Source organism: Mizuhopecten yessoensis, unplaced genomic scaffold (genome assembly GCF_002113885.1).
Source record: "Mizuhopecten yessoensis strain PY_sf001 unplaced genomic scaffold, ASM211388v2 scaffold2447, whole genome shotgun sequence".
Taxonomy (NCBI): domain Eukaryota; kingdom Metazoa; phylum Mollusca; class Bivalvia; order Pectinida; family Pectinidae; genus Mizuhopecten; species Mizuhopecten yessoensis.
The window spans coordinates 226,207-240,550 of record NW_018404550.1 but is presented as its reverse complement, the minus strand read 5'-3'; the positions used below and the strand labels follow the sequence as shown (position 1 = coordinate 240,550).

General features: G+C 34.9%; 1 protein-coding gene across 8 annotated transcripts in view; it reads left to right on the top strand.

Moving 5' to 3' along the window:
* The first annotated feature begins 6,206 nt into the window (after positions 1-6,206).
* LOC110446021 (tuberin-like) overlaps positions 6,207-14,344 on the top strand; it is a 45,737-nt gene continuing 37,599 nt past the window's right edge. For all 8 annotated transcript variants that reach the window (XM_021490965.1, XM_021490967.1, XM_021490964.1 and 5 more), the window contains exons 1-11: positions 6,207-6,382; positions 7,889-7,975; positions 8,530-8,640; positions 9,333-9,412; positions 10,168-10,232; positions 10,769-10,901; positions 11,117-11,165; positions 12,139-12,264; positions 13,092-13,165; positions 13,782-13,908; positions 14,125-14,268. In XM_021490965.1, the coding sequence (XP_021346640.1) occupies positions 6,245-6,382; positions 7,889-7,975; positions 8,530-8,640; positions 9,333-9,412; positions 10,168-10,232; positions 10,769-10,901; positions 11,117-11,165; positions 12,139-12,264; positions 13,092-13,165; positions 13,782-13,908; positions 14,125-14,268 (1,134 nt within the window). In that variant the 5' untranslated portion in view covers positions 6,207-6,244. The remainder of the gene's footprint in view (positions 6,383-7,888; positions 7,976-8,529; positions 8,641-9,332; positions 9,413-10,167; positions 10,233-10,768; positions 10,902-11,116; positions 11,166-12,138; positions 12,265-13,091; positions 13,166-13,781; positions 13,909-14,124; positions 14,269-14,344) is intronic.

Sequence of the window (14,344 nt, the reverse complement as noted above, 5' to 3'; positions counted from 1 at the left end):
AATTGGTCCAGAGAAGTCACATGGTATGGGTCATGAACCTTGACGCAATGTTGCCAATTTCCGCGCACCTTGCGCACGTAATAGCCTTTATAATGTCCAAGAGGCAGCACACTAAAACCAGCAAGCATTCAGTTATCACAAAACCAATTTTGACAGTATATACCCCAATATATGTAAAGATTGCTGATCGAAAATGACTAATAAATACAAAATATTTCGATATATTTAAGGCAACACAAAAATATATATATTAGATGACTCATGCTTAAATAGATAATAATTATATTCTATTGCATTTGATCTGAGACGTATAATACGTCTCTGATTTGATTGATATTATATGGAATATCCAGATCACAGTCAACCAATGATTTGTATCTGCAAGGGGCGGGGGGCTTTTGAGAGAGAGAAAACTCTCACGTTATTCCAGTTTTATTTAGGCCTAGCTATATCTATTAATGTTAGGCTTCAATTTTTTTTATTTTTTTTTCCAAATTAGGAAATATTTCAAGTAAGTTCTATCATAAATATGACATGAATAAAGTAAATACCTAGAAGTCCAGTTTGTAACATGGCTATTTGTATTAATCAATGGGGCCCCCATATTCTACCACTTACTCCCTTTAGTGAATTTAACTTAGTTTTAAAATTCTCCGTAAACGATGAGGAGATTTCGAACCAAAAACGTGTCAACCAGAGCGACAGGCAGTTGTACGGACGGATGGACGAACGTGTTGTTGGGAGCAAGTCAGAAGTGGAAAACTCAACGCAATTTGTACCTGAGTGAGAGCGGAAGGGCGGTCGAATGGACACCAATATATCCCTTGCTCCACAACCTAGGTGAGCGTCTAAAATATTGTTATTTGTTTGAAGAGAAATTATATGAACACATGATGATATAATGCGTGCGGAAAGAAAAAACATAAATCCTGAAATGGCCATATATTTATGGCCAACCTTGACGGGAGGCGATGTATTGTATGGGAATAATTAAAACATTAGACAAAGAAGTTGGCGGAATGTTTGAATTTTTGTTAGAGTTATCACATTCGTTAGTGTTTGTGACTGAGATAAATATATGATTTGATATATACGATGATATTGAGAGGTTAAACGTTGATGATAGACACAACTGGCTGTTAGAGAATCCAGAACAGACTCGACTATCTCAGACATACCCTTTAAGATTAATGACATTATTGACATACTTAAAACTCTAATCTTGGTAAAGCTGTAGGAAATGATACAATTAGTCATAACATGTTAAAGAACACCGCTAATACAGTTGCTTACCGCTATCTTTAATAAACCAGACCCCTCAAATTATAGACCTATTTCATTGCTAAGTACTATTGGTAAGGTTTTTGAAAGATAAGTTGCTAAACATTTACATAACTACCTTTTAGATTATTCTCTTATATATAAGTATCAGTCAGGTTTTCAGCCTGGTCAGTCTACCATACACTAGCTTATAGAAATATACCACAACGTGTGAAACAATCTTGAAAAAAAAACCACCCACCTGTTTAGTCTTTTGTGATATTTCTAAGGCATTCGATCGAGTGTGGCATAGGGGGCTGGAGGTGAAAATAGCTAGTTATGGAATATCGGGTAAGTTATTGGAATGGTTAATTAATTATGTTACAAATAGGTATCAACAAGTATATTTTGGAAACAGTAAATCCTCTGTTAAGACAACTAATGCAGCAGTACCTCAGGGTTCAGTCTTAGGTCCGTTGTTGTTCATGCTTTATATTAATGATATAACAGATAATTTAAAAAGCTTACGAACACTTTTTGCATATGATACTTCTCTATTATGTTCAGATAAATTCGTACAAGTATTAGAACAATTGAAATATACTCTAAACCGCCGTACATTAAATAAGATATATAGATCGTTTATACTTCCTATTTTAGAATATTGCCGTGAACTTTGGGATGGTTGTACTCTTACTGATACAGATAAGTTAGAAAAGTTACAATTAGAGGCAGGACGTATTGTCACCGGTTTACCTTCTTATGCCAGTAGACAATCTATATATATTGAAACGGGATGGGAATCCCTAGCCCGCTGGAGATCCCGTCGAAAACTGCATTTTTTTTTTTTTTTAAATTCATCATAATATTACTCCTAACTATCTAAACACTCTACTCCCTCCCCTTGTCGAAAATTCTCAATACAATCTTAGAAACGCCGAAAACTACAACCTGCCTAACAACAGACTAGAGTTATCTAACATGTACTACTTTCCTTCTACTATTAGACTCTTGAATCAGTTAACTTTAAGTATTAGGCATAGCCCCTCTTTTTTATCATTTAAAAATACCGTTAGAGACAAACATTTGCCCCATGTTCTCATTTACTTTTTCTACGGCGATAGAAAAAATATCATCTTACATACGAAACAAAGAAACCGTTCTAGCACTATCTATCCGATCTATTTCGAGTTAACCTGGTTGATGACCAACGCTGTATGTTCCGTTTCCTTTTTTTAACTGTGATAATTATGTTGAACAGATAATTGTACTTTATCGTGAACTGAATGAATACATATCCCCCTTACATTGAATCTACTTCTTTTTGGAGATATAACAATTTCGAAACAAGAAAACAAAATTATATTCATGCATACTCAGCAATTTATACATGACTCGAACAGATTTTAATACCCCCACCCCTCAAAATCGAATAGATTGACAACAAGAGTTGCAACATACAAATATAAGTATACATAAATATAATGAAGCCGTGTGTTTGGTCTTTCTGTGTGCGAACGGGATAGTTGAAACGGAAATACCAGCAAGAGCGGAATGAATAGGAGGAAGATATAATTGCACGGGATGTGATGAACATTTGATTAGAAGAAAGTTGTGAACAGCGAATAGTAGGAACAACCACGTGGTCTGATATGTATTTTCTTAAAGGATGAGTGTCTATAAGGCCCTATTTGGGCCCCGGTATTTTTGGATTTCACCTCTTTAATTTGTTCAAAGATGCCCTTTTGTATTACATGCGGAAAAACTAAGGTAAAAGTTTAACCGAAAGTGAGTTTTGGGGGTACCAAAAGGGGTAGGGTAAATCACAAAAATAATTTGCTGTTTTCAAAATGAGCTTAAAAACCAAAATAATACCATTTCTGGTTTTAAAAACATGTGTAAATTAAACAAGCATATACTAAAGTATGAAAAATTTCAGAAATTCAATCGTCACTTAAAGATTGTTAAATAAAACGGAGGATTAAGTCAGTGGGTTGTTTTAAGTAATTTTCAAATGAAAAGTGTCTTCTCAATACACCTACATAAAATGCATACTCATTAAACACGTTCCTTTTGTTTATTCTGAGTTATGGCTTCTGGACACATCTCAAACTTTGTTATTTCAAATATATTTCAATTTGAAGTGAATCAAAAGATGCACGACACCCTTTATATGCTATAAGTATGATATATTAATAGTTGATAATGTATATTATATATATCATATAATATTTGCTCAACACCTGCGGCTGATACTAGTTCCAGGTCCATATTTGTTTTCTTACTTATCATAGTTACCTTACAAATAAAAATCGGCATTTACCACCACAACTACTGTAAAATTATAAATTTATTATATGAAGTTTGATTTGCTGGTAATTTTAAGTCTCCTAGCCTCAAGGGAAGTGTCTGTTTTAATAGTTACAGTTAACCCATTTCATTGCTTTATCAATTGTTCTGCCTATTTCAACTTAAAAGGGCTGACTGTACATAAAAGGCATTTTGGAATAAGCATGCAACTTGGCATATATATAAGCTATATGATGATATTTAATTTGTGAAAGTTTCATATTTTTCCCACAATGCCTTTTTACTTAAAAAACACATTTTCTTGTTGTTCTCCTTGCCTAACACCAATTCCTTGCAATACTAATAACATGACGGTATGTAGATTAAACAGGATCAGTAGAGTGTTTATAGTAGTCAGAGGTGCGTATGGCATCCTAGGCTGACCAAAAGTCAGAAATTTCATGCTTTGAATACGCCAAGTCGTATAGACTAGTATTGTAAGGAAATATTGGTTGTTAGGCAAGGAGATGCACTTAAGTCCTTGTACTGTATTGTTGCAGAACTTATCCAGTAATCTAAAAAGAATTGTACTCTCTAACCCCTTCTTCCCTCTCTCTCTCCTCCCCCTCTCACCCCCTGTTCCTTTCTCTACATCTGCATGTTTATATTTGTGCGCATGTGTGTGGTTGGGTGTGTGAATGTGTGGGTGTATGTATGTCAACTTATCAATTAATTTATCATACATAGCTTATTGTCGTATTTCTGCCATCATGAAATTTTGTTGAATATATTATTGTACAGAGAAAAGGGCTTGATAGAAGTTGTACAACTTGTGCCCAATTCCATTGCTATATAAAAAAAGACAATAAAATATGTTTAAATAAAAAACACCTTCCTGGCGATATTTAAGGTATATATTGTACATTATATAGGACTAACATCCGGGTCACTCAATTGACCATAAATATAGAATCGCACAACTTCTAAAGTGTACTTGCGTGAAACAGTATCAATAGTAAACATCAGTCATTTCAAGCAAGCATATCGAACTGAGTATGTAAAAGACTTCGTACCGTTGAGATATTTATATTGACAGACGAGGTAGACTAGGACGTACATAAAAACTCTGACTTCGGTAATGAACTGATCCAGAACCATCCAATTTCCTTGAAAATTTACTATTATCGTCAGCACTCCAAGACGCGTACATATTGGACGTTTTTGTCCGATAATCATTAACGTGGTTATTCATGTTATTGTTATTGGTATCTGGTTATTTAAGAATGCGCATATACGGCTGTAAAAAGTCGTATTTTGATTTTGGCTTACAGATTAGGGGTTTAGAAAAAATGAATCAATTAAAGTTACTTTTAGACCTGGCAAATTCCACTACATGTACGGTCATGTGCAAATGTGCAGTTGAGATTTCCCCATTACGCTGTAGCTATTTTACGAGTTTGACAAGTTTCTATTCACTCTGGCTTCCACAAAATAGGCTAGAACGGTCGTGTAATGTATCCATGCGGTACTCTGGTTGGAACTTCTCTATAACATTTGTATTGTGAATAAATCTTCTGTAAACAATTACATGCTACATTGGTAACCTAATATTTTACTCATAGAAAAACAACACAAACCCTTATTTGTCTGCAAAAGAATGGAAAGTCAAGTTATTCTATTTTCTCTCTCAATCAGACTTATATATCAGGCCCCATCTAAATATAACCCATTAACCCACCCCACCCCAAACAAGTCGGGTCTTTAACAACCACGGGCCCAGGGCTGTCCGTCAAGGTCGCTATCACTAAAACACAATTTCACAGGAGACGGATAAACATCCTGTATGTATCTCATATTTGTATTACTGGAATGTTATACCGACAATAAAATAAATTTTAAATTAAGGTAATCACTAATGTCACTACAGTATTTAAAAAAAAATCACCAGCACTTCCCATTCCTACTGAAAATCATTTATGTACGTATTATCAACAATTAACAGGTTGCCCAAGTTTTTCCTGCTGCAAATGATAAAAAGCATTCTAAATGTTATGAGCTAGCAGTAATTGAAAACGAATTTCACATTTTACCCAAATGTTCATTTTATTCAGATTTAGGTCCGAAATACAGATAGAAATATTATATATTTGCATTAATCCAAGTAATAACTGCTTATTAAATGCAACTGTTTGTTGTACTGTAAAGAGAATTGAAGAAAATATTAAATTCGAACACAATACAAATAAAATATTAATTTGATCATGGATCGTTAATTATTGTGTAGCAATGTACAATACAGACAATCTTATTATGTTACAATCATGCAATTAGACCATAATTTGATATATGCTTTGTATCATATAATGATCAAATATATAGTCGACAAAAATACCTTGTATCAGACATGTGTTATATACGTCTCTGCTTGTATGGAGTTTTAAAAAACATGCATATTTAATGTGAAATGACCATTTTAGGGATTAAATTTTTGGGCAAATTTTAGTCGTTGGAGAGATGTACTAGTCGGATTATGTATTTGTTTGCCAATTCATACAAAAAAAGTATCGGTACCGACGTCAGTAATGCCGGGTGAAGCAAAAGCAGTGGTGCATGGGGAGATAACTCTAATACTGTTTTCGATATCAGCGACATAGAAGTTTACATTGATGGAAGCGGCGACTGTCATGGGGTTGTAATGTCTCGACAAGGAAAGCAAGAGGAGAACCTTAAAGACAGATTGAAAAGTCTATTCCGCATCAAAGACAAATCTGCCCCAGTTGCTTTCCAGAGACCGACTGTTAGAGAGTTCATTTTCACTCCTGATGTGTTAAAGGTATCAGATAATCGAGCAAACGGACATATTTGTAGGTTATTATATCTGCGGTCTCTAGTGCAGTATCATAACACATACTGCACAATCGATGGTTGCCTTCAACTCAGGAAATAAGGGAATGCTATAAAGACAGAGACTAATGTGTGTTTAAATCATCATTCCTCATTTAGCAGCAAACTATATCACTTGTTGAAAGACTCTTAAGTAATGGTCAGTCCTCTGATTTGGCTTATTCGGATCAGTTATAAACAGGTTGGGCACAACACCCTCATATTGGTAATACGCATTCATTTCGGGAACAGTTCATGGTTAAGGATAAAAAAAATCCTGAAAGGGGAATAAAGTGAAATAAAAAATTAACAAGTTCATTTAAAACATCAAAAACCAAAAAGGGCATCATTCTTAGGTAAGTGATAGGTGGGGATATATTTTCTTTTAGAAATGTCACACTTTTAGCGGCTTTAGGCCTAACATACATCCTTGAAAAAAAGTATATTTTTTACCACGGTTTGATAAATGCTGTGAAACAGTCAGAAATACAAATTCAATGTTTTGGTTAAAGTGAGATATACCGTATATAATGGACGACTAGGTCTAACCAATTCTCTGGAATATATATAATGGTTTCTGAGATACAAGTTTTCTGCACAAAAGGTAAAGGTTAATCTGAGTAGTAAGCCAACTTGGTCAAAGTGTAAGATAGGTAAATGTGGACGGAAAAGACTGAAATTTGTCCTGTTCTGACAGGAAATACAGGTTCAACAACCAGTTGTTCACCAGTAGGTACAGTTTTTAGAAATAGAACCTTTGAGTCAAACCAAATTAAACAAATAGAAAAAACATAACAAAGAGCAGCACGCTACGTAAATAACAGATACCACAACACTAGCTCAGTAACAGACATGATTCACAAACTGCAATGGCCAACACTACAAGCACGGCGCTGTCAAACAAGAATGATCCTTTTTTTTTACAAAATTGTACACCAAATCGTAGCTATAAACCCAACATATATACTCACACCTGTAGTCCCTCGAACCAGACATGCACACCCACACGCATACAAACATATCTGCTACAAAGGACACCTACAAATATTCATTCTTTCCACACACAATAACAGAATGAAATCTCCTTCCCATAGCAGCAGTACAATGCACAGCACTAGAGAACTTCAAGGCACACATACCCTATGCAGCCCTTGAAGCCCTCATCACAGGATAAAATATAGGCCAGCTTTTATCTTTTATCTGTACCTTGCACACAAATAAAACCAAACTAATCACTGTAAATAACCCCTTTTTTTCAAGCCTCTGCAATAGGACCCCGAGGGTATAATCATCACTATTGATGGAGCCCCTGCACCATAAAGAAGAAGAAGAAATAAAGAAGCATACACATAATGCACAACATTGTTCTCTTTTTATTAGGCATGTTGAGACTAAAATCACTGCACATTCATATGGATACTCTTCTATAATGGAACTAACTTATTTTTCTTTGTAGGACATTGGTCCTGAAAGTCCAGCCAACAACAGACTTCGAACCATCAGAGAATTGTGTAACACTGTTCAAACTAAAAAGTTAGAGGAGGTAATATAACAGTTATGGACAGACCTTAAGATGGAACCTTGTTTGTCAGGACAAAATGGTTTACAGAAAAAAAAGTGTTTTTCATTATCAATCTTCATAATTCATGAGGTTCCAGGGTATATTAAGATTTTTATCTATTGAGATTCCACTGTTTATGAAGATTTCCTGTTATGTGGTCCAGTTTATATTAAGATTTCTCATTTCTGTATGGCAGGAAATTTTTGCTGCAATTTACTTTCACCTTTTAGCCCTCCGTAATGTTATTTTGAGGTTGAATAATCATAACTGTTAAGTAGAAGGCGATTAACTTGTACCCATACATGATGGTAAAAGAATGTTCTCCAACCATTCTGCACCGACAGTCATTGAAATTCTGTGATTTAACTTTGAATTGTCTCAAACAAATGAAAGATGATTGTCATTCTGATAACTCATCATCATAAGGGATTGTGTGAGTCAATGCTTTTAATTGTAATTTAAATTTCATCATTTTCTTTTTCTTGTAAATCAAGTATATTTTGTGCATTGACAAGCATTTGCATCTATTTCCTCAGAATGCAATTGAAGCTCTATGGAACAGTATCAAGGATCTGGTGCAGCCTGGGACACCATCGGAGAGTCGACAGATAGCTCTCCATTTCCTACACTCACTCATAGAAGGACAGGTAAAGATGGACTGTAAAAGACTTGTGACAATGGAATATCTTCAGTATATACATGTTTATATAATTTACATAATATATGGGTCAAAGAAGTAATATTGATGATAAAATCCCATACAAGTATAACACAGGATCCGTACAAATGTATATGAATTACTTGAAATTGACATATGGCGCAAGGAAGTTCCAACAGTGTAGACAATGGGAGGTTGTCAAGTTATCAGAGTGATCAGCTCCTTTATCAAAACACAGAAAAATGTGGAATACTTACATTAGAACTAAATAGAGATACAGTAGGATATAATGTAACTAATATGTAAAGTAGAAACTAATCCCTCTCTGTTTGCCAAAGGCAGAATTTACACTGACTGCATCCTTGACCAATGGTACTGTGTATGTCCTTAGAGGTTAGAAAATACCAGGAAAGACATTTTCTTTTTAGCTCATCAGAAATTTGCAGAGATAACGTCTTTTAAGACAGTTTTATCAGTAAAATATAATTTGGAAACTCGTTGAGATCTTACAAATTGTCCTGGGTGTAGAGTATAGATGCTCTTACTCACTACTCTTCCAAAGACGTTAATTAACGGAAATAAAAGAAGAATTGAAGTTGATGTTAGAAAATATACCAGTTGTTCCACTATATGTATGTTGTATTTATTACTGCAACTTGAATGTGTTATGTTGTGTGACAGTTGCAGTACCTGGGTATACTGAGGGCTCACTTCTTCAGTGTGATAGAAGACCTGTCTAACCATGAGGATCTCTCACAAAGGTAAGGCTTATCTCATCAGGCACTTAGTACAGAACTTTTGTGATCCATTAAACAAATATGGTTCTGTAACATACTGTATATATAAAATTCAACACAATTGTTGTAGAGACATTATAAATACAAATATTACCTCGCCTGGTACATAGTACATACACATGTACCACCATGAGCTTATGTGGTTGTGTTAAATGTTGTTTGTCAATTTTTGCTTTAAACATCATCTTCTTAAAAACTACTCTGCAGAACTCAACCAAGTTTTGTTGGTAGCATTGTTGGGCCTTGGAGATCAAAATGTATACCAATTAAGGGGCTGACCTTCCTGGGGCTGAGAGGGGGGGGTAAAAAGGGGCCATATTGGCTGTCGGAGGTTAAGTGTTGGATAAAATTGGTCAAATTATTTGATTTGCTTTAACTTGCATCTACTTCCAAGCTACCAGTCAGATTTCAACCAAATTATAGTGGTAGCATTCTTAGTCTGTAGGGATCAAGAGATATACAAATAGATACTGCCAATACATGTAAGGATGGAAGCAAAAATTAAAGAAAAGTTGGCCTACATGTTGGAAATATAACCAGTAATGAGAAAAGCTAAAGGTTTTGCAAGAAAATATGGGATATTTCTGAAGGATTTAACATTTTCAAAATCAATAAACCATTGAAATTGCCAGCATAAAACAGCTGGTGTTAATGAGGATTAATTGCAAAAATTTTGTAAGTAATGAAGGAACCTGAAGTAATAGCAATTCATTTTGCAGGTTAGAGTTATTCAAGGCTCTGAGTGAGAATGGCCGGAATTTAGGAGAGTTTGAAGAATTGGCAGGTACGTATAGCATAAGATGATTTAGAATAGAAGACGTAATATTTCATATTTAGAAAATAAGATTTCAAAGTCTAGTAGTCATTCTGAAATGAGAGGACAGGCACAATGTTTTTAAGCTAAAGCAAACAACATTATGTATTTATAGATGTACCCTGTCTGACCTGAACCCTGTACACTACCTATATAAACTTACCTTTATCAAAGTCAAACTATAGTGTGGTGATTCCTTATGTATATTTTGTGTTAGATAGGGTACACTGTATATCTGTATATTTTACCAATGCCTTGTTGTTCTGTTGACAGTTTATTGTACAAATGTACATAAATAGAGGATATTAATTGTTTTACCATTGAATACCATAATAATAATATATATCTTACGAATATGACAGACAACCACTTTATTTTCAAGAAAGAACTGATATGTGGATAATCTGTCAAACAAGAGAAATATATTTGGTATTCAATGGAAAAACCATTAAATTTTCTATTTAATTTAATTTCTTTTTTCTTGCTGTTTCCACTCACATGTCCAGGTCCCCTGCTGCTACGTATGATGCCAGATGTGCTGGCTTCAGGAAACATGTCCACATTTCTACAGCTACTGGTCCAAACTGTTAAATATAATGCAGCCTACCTTGATGAAGATGTCATCTGTGGGCTTGTCAAGTAAGTTTATTGACATCATAGGAGTTCAAGATAATGGCTGCTTCAAAAAGAACCCAATCAGGGGTTTATGCTTCTTTAATCTAGACATATGCAGTTCAGTATTTATATAAGATGGCATTAAATGATATATTGGCTGACCTAAATAATCAGTTTGAACATGCCAAAAAACTAACTCAAAATCCATATGTAGTTAGACTTGTTTTTCATTGTTTCAGACAAACCTGCATGATACCTAACAGATCACGATCTGAGGAGAATATCAAGGTAGGGACATTTTATATACAATACATCATAAATTACTGGATGTAACTATTCCTTATATATGGTTGGATACTTTTTTTTACAAAGATACAATATGTGTTCAAGTCTGGCTGTTACTATCGGGTTAATATTTCTGTCACATTTACAAAAGGAAAAAGGACTGCATATTTCTTAAACATCTGTGCATATAAGACAGAGCTGTCCAGGGTAAGAAAAGAGTGTAAGAAATTTCTATCTTACACCAGATTTCATGTGCTTGACATCACAATGGGACAACAATAAGGTGACATCACAAAATGGGACAACAATAACGTGACATCACAATGGGACAACAATAACATGACATCACAATGGGACAACAATAACGTGACATCACAATGGGACAACAATAACGTGACATCACAATGGGACAACAATAACGTGACATCACAATGGGACAACAATAACGTGACATCACAATGGGACAACAATAACGTGACATCACAATGGGACAACAATAACGTGACATCACAATGGGACAATAATATCTTGACATCACAAAAAATCAGAAACATTCTAATGCCACGTTGTAGAAACTGCCACACATTTTGATGGTGTCTGAGCTAATTCTGGTAACTGGAATGAGAGAAAATTACTCTGGGTTAAATTTCCCTATCTAACACCCTTGGCACGAAAGAGTCGAATATTAATCAGTAATACCAGGCTAAACCTACCAGGCTATACCTTTAGCTCTTCCACCTAGCAAAGATATACATCCTCACTTTTAACATCTTTAACATAGGAGATCAATTGTATCATGTCCTAGGTTAGATCTACAGATGTCTAGTTTATCAAGTTTGAGTTACATTGATGTAAACAAATATTTTATTGCCTATATGTCTCATCAGTATTAGTACCATGGTTAAAATATTAAAGCTACCAAGACTAGGGTATCATGTATTTATTAACTATAATACATGTATGTTTCTGTAAACAGATGTGTCTGGACATCCTGGATGCGGTAGTGTGCTACAGCTATCTCCCCTGCGAATGTCTGCAGCATGTGATTGCAGCCCTTTGTCGGATGATCAACATGCCGAAGTACTGTCTAAATAGTTGGGAGGTATTGATCTTAAAATTTGTTTTTGATTAGTTACTCAATGGCCATATAGGATACTGTAAATTTCAGTTCTGAGATATTTCAGATATAACATTGCTTTTAGCATTGATCATATAGCTAACATACACAGAATGAATTATTAAATACCAACTTCATAATAAGAAAAACTCCACGACGCATGCCAACACTTTTCCTGAAATGAGTTGTCAATCTCACTACTTATGCCTACCATCTGAACTCAGTTCAGTACGTAAATGTACAAAATGAGAAAATCTGAGGGACATCAAATAGGTCATATGGCCAAGGTCAAGGGTCAAAGTTCTGAAGTTTTGTTCAAATCTGGATCTGAGGGCCATCAACCAACGTGTCACATGACCAATCGTAGGGGGTAAAAGTTATGAGTTTTTGCTAAATTGTGATCTGAGGGCCGTGAAATGGGTCACATAGCCAAGGCTCGGGTTAAAATACATCATAGCGAGTTATTGTGCGCTTTATCTTAGTCTGAAGTAACAGTAGCATTGAAGCTACAAAACCAGGTCTACTTACCCAGTCTAACAGAGCTGTTGTTCAGTATTGGTCATTAGAAATCTAAAGATAGTTTTGTTATAATATTCCATTCCTAGGATAGGTGTGTGCAGACGAGGCTATTAAAAAGGAGGAACATCCTGAGATTTAATAAAGTAAAATTATACCACATTGTACTAGTATGTATTTAGTTCTTAGTTGATAAAAAAAACCTGCCAATGATACAAAATAATATGGTTGATGCTATGGGCCTTTTTCTTGTAATAAATGACATGTATTTATAAATGACAATATATTCCTCACAGTTGATGAAGAAGTTGTTGGGAACACATCTTGGTCACAGCAGTATCTACACCATGTGTTGTATGCTCCAGGACAGGTAACATACTTTATTCAACCTAATGGGTAATACTTTAAATTTAATATAGAGATGGCAATATAGGAAAAATTATACAGGCTGACAATATCAAAAATTTACAGACTGACATCCCAAAAATACACAAACTGATAATCTCAGAAAGATACCTTGGTATAGACTTCTGATGGTACACAATACCAGTATATGGACTGAAAATCTCAAGTATAGTATTCAGACTGAGAACCTGAATAACCTCAAACAGGTTCCAATTCCATATGAGGTTTATGAAACAAGTTTCAGGGAATTTTACATATACAAAAAGGAAACAAATTAAAGGTTCTTCTGTCATGTGTCCCAACACATCATCTAAATGACATTTTGACAAGAAAAGCAAGGGAAAATATCACCATTTTAATCTTGGCCTTAAATTAACTACAATTAACTACATAATCACATATTGTTCCTTATGACTCCACAGTTGGATTATTATTCACATTTCTTTGTTATGATAATATGCTAATTAGCTGCTTTAGTGTGTAATGGTGATAATTGACATGTCAATTATGAATTAATTGTCTAAGAGTATTTTTCAGTGTCAGAATCGGTTTGTAATTTTGTTTTTATTTAACTCTTCCAGAAGACAACCTACAGACCATAACTTATTGCGGGGTTCTGTGTTCTTTGTGGGGATGGCTCTCTGGGGCTCAAAGAAGGTGCCCACACTTAAACACACCTTCTCCTCCGTACTACCTTCCTTCCTCCAGGTAATATTTAATGGGAAATTACCGGTATTTTTGATATCCTATGGGGAAATTCACATGGAATGCTTTTTGTAAGAATTGAAAACCATACTCATTCCTGAAAAGTTGAAATGATCCTGGCATATTGTTTTACATTATTCAAAATCAATGCAGCATAGGAGATAGAGTGTAACACTTTATAATATAAGTCTATAAAACAGTTGAGCGTTTATTTGTCAGGTACTGTCCACCAACAGTCACATAGTCGCCTATGAGGTGGTGCTGTCTATACATCGTCTAGTGAACAAGTACGGCAAGGATCTACAACACGTTACCTGGAACATCATCATGGATATCCTGGAAGGGCTGCTCAGACTCATGGAGGTAATTACATTGCTGTGCCGGCCAGAACCCTGTGTCTTTGTCAGCCAGAACCCTGTGTCTTTGTCAGCCAGAACCC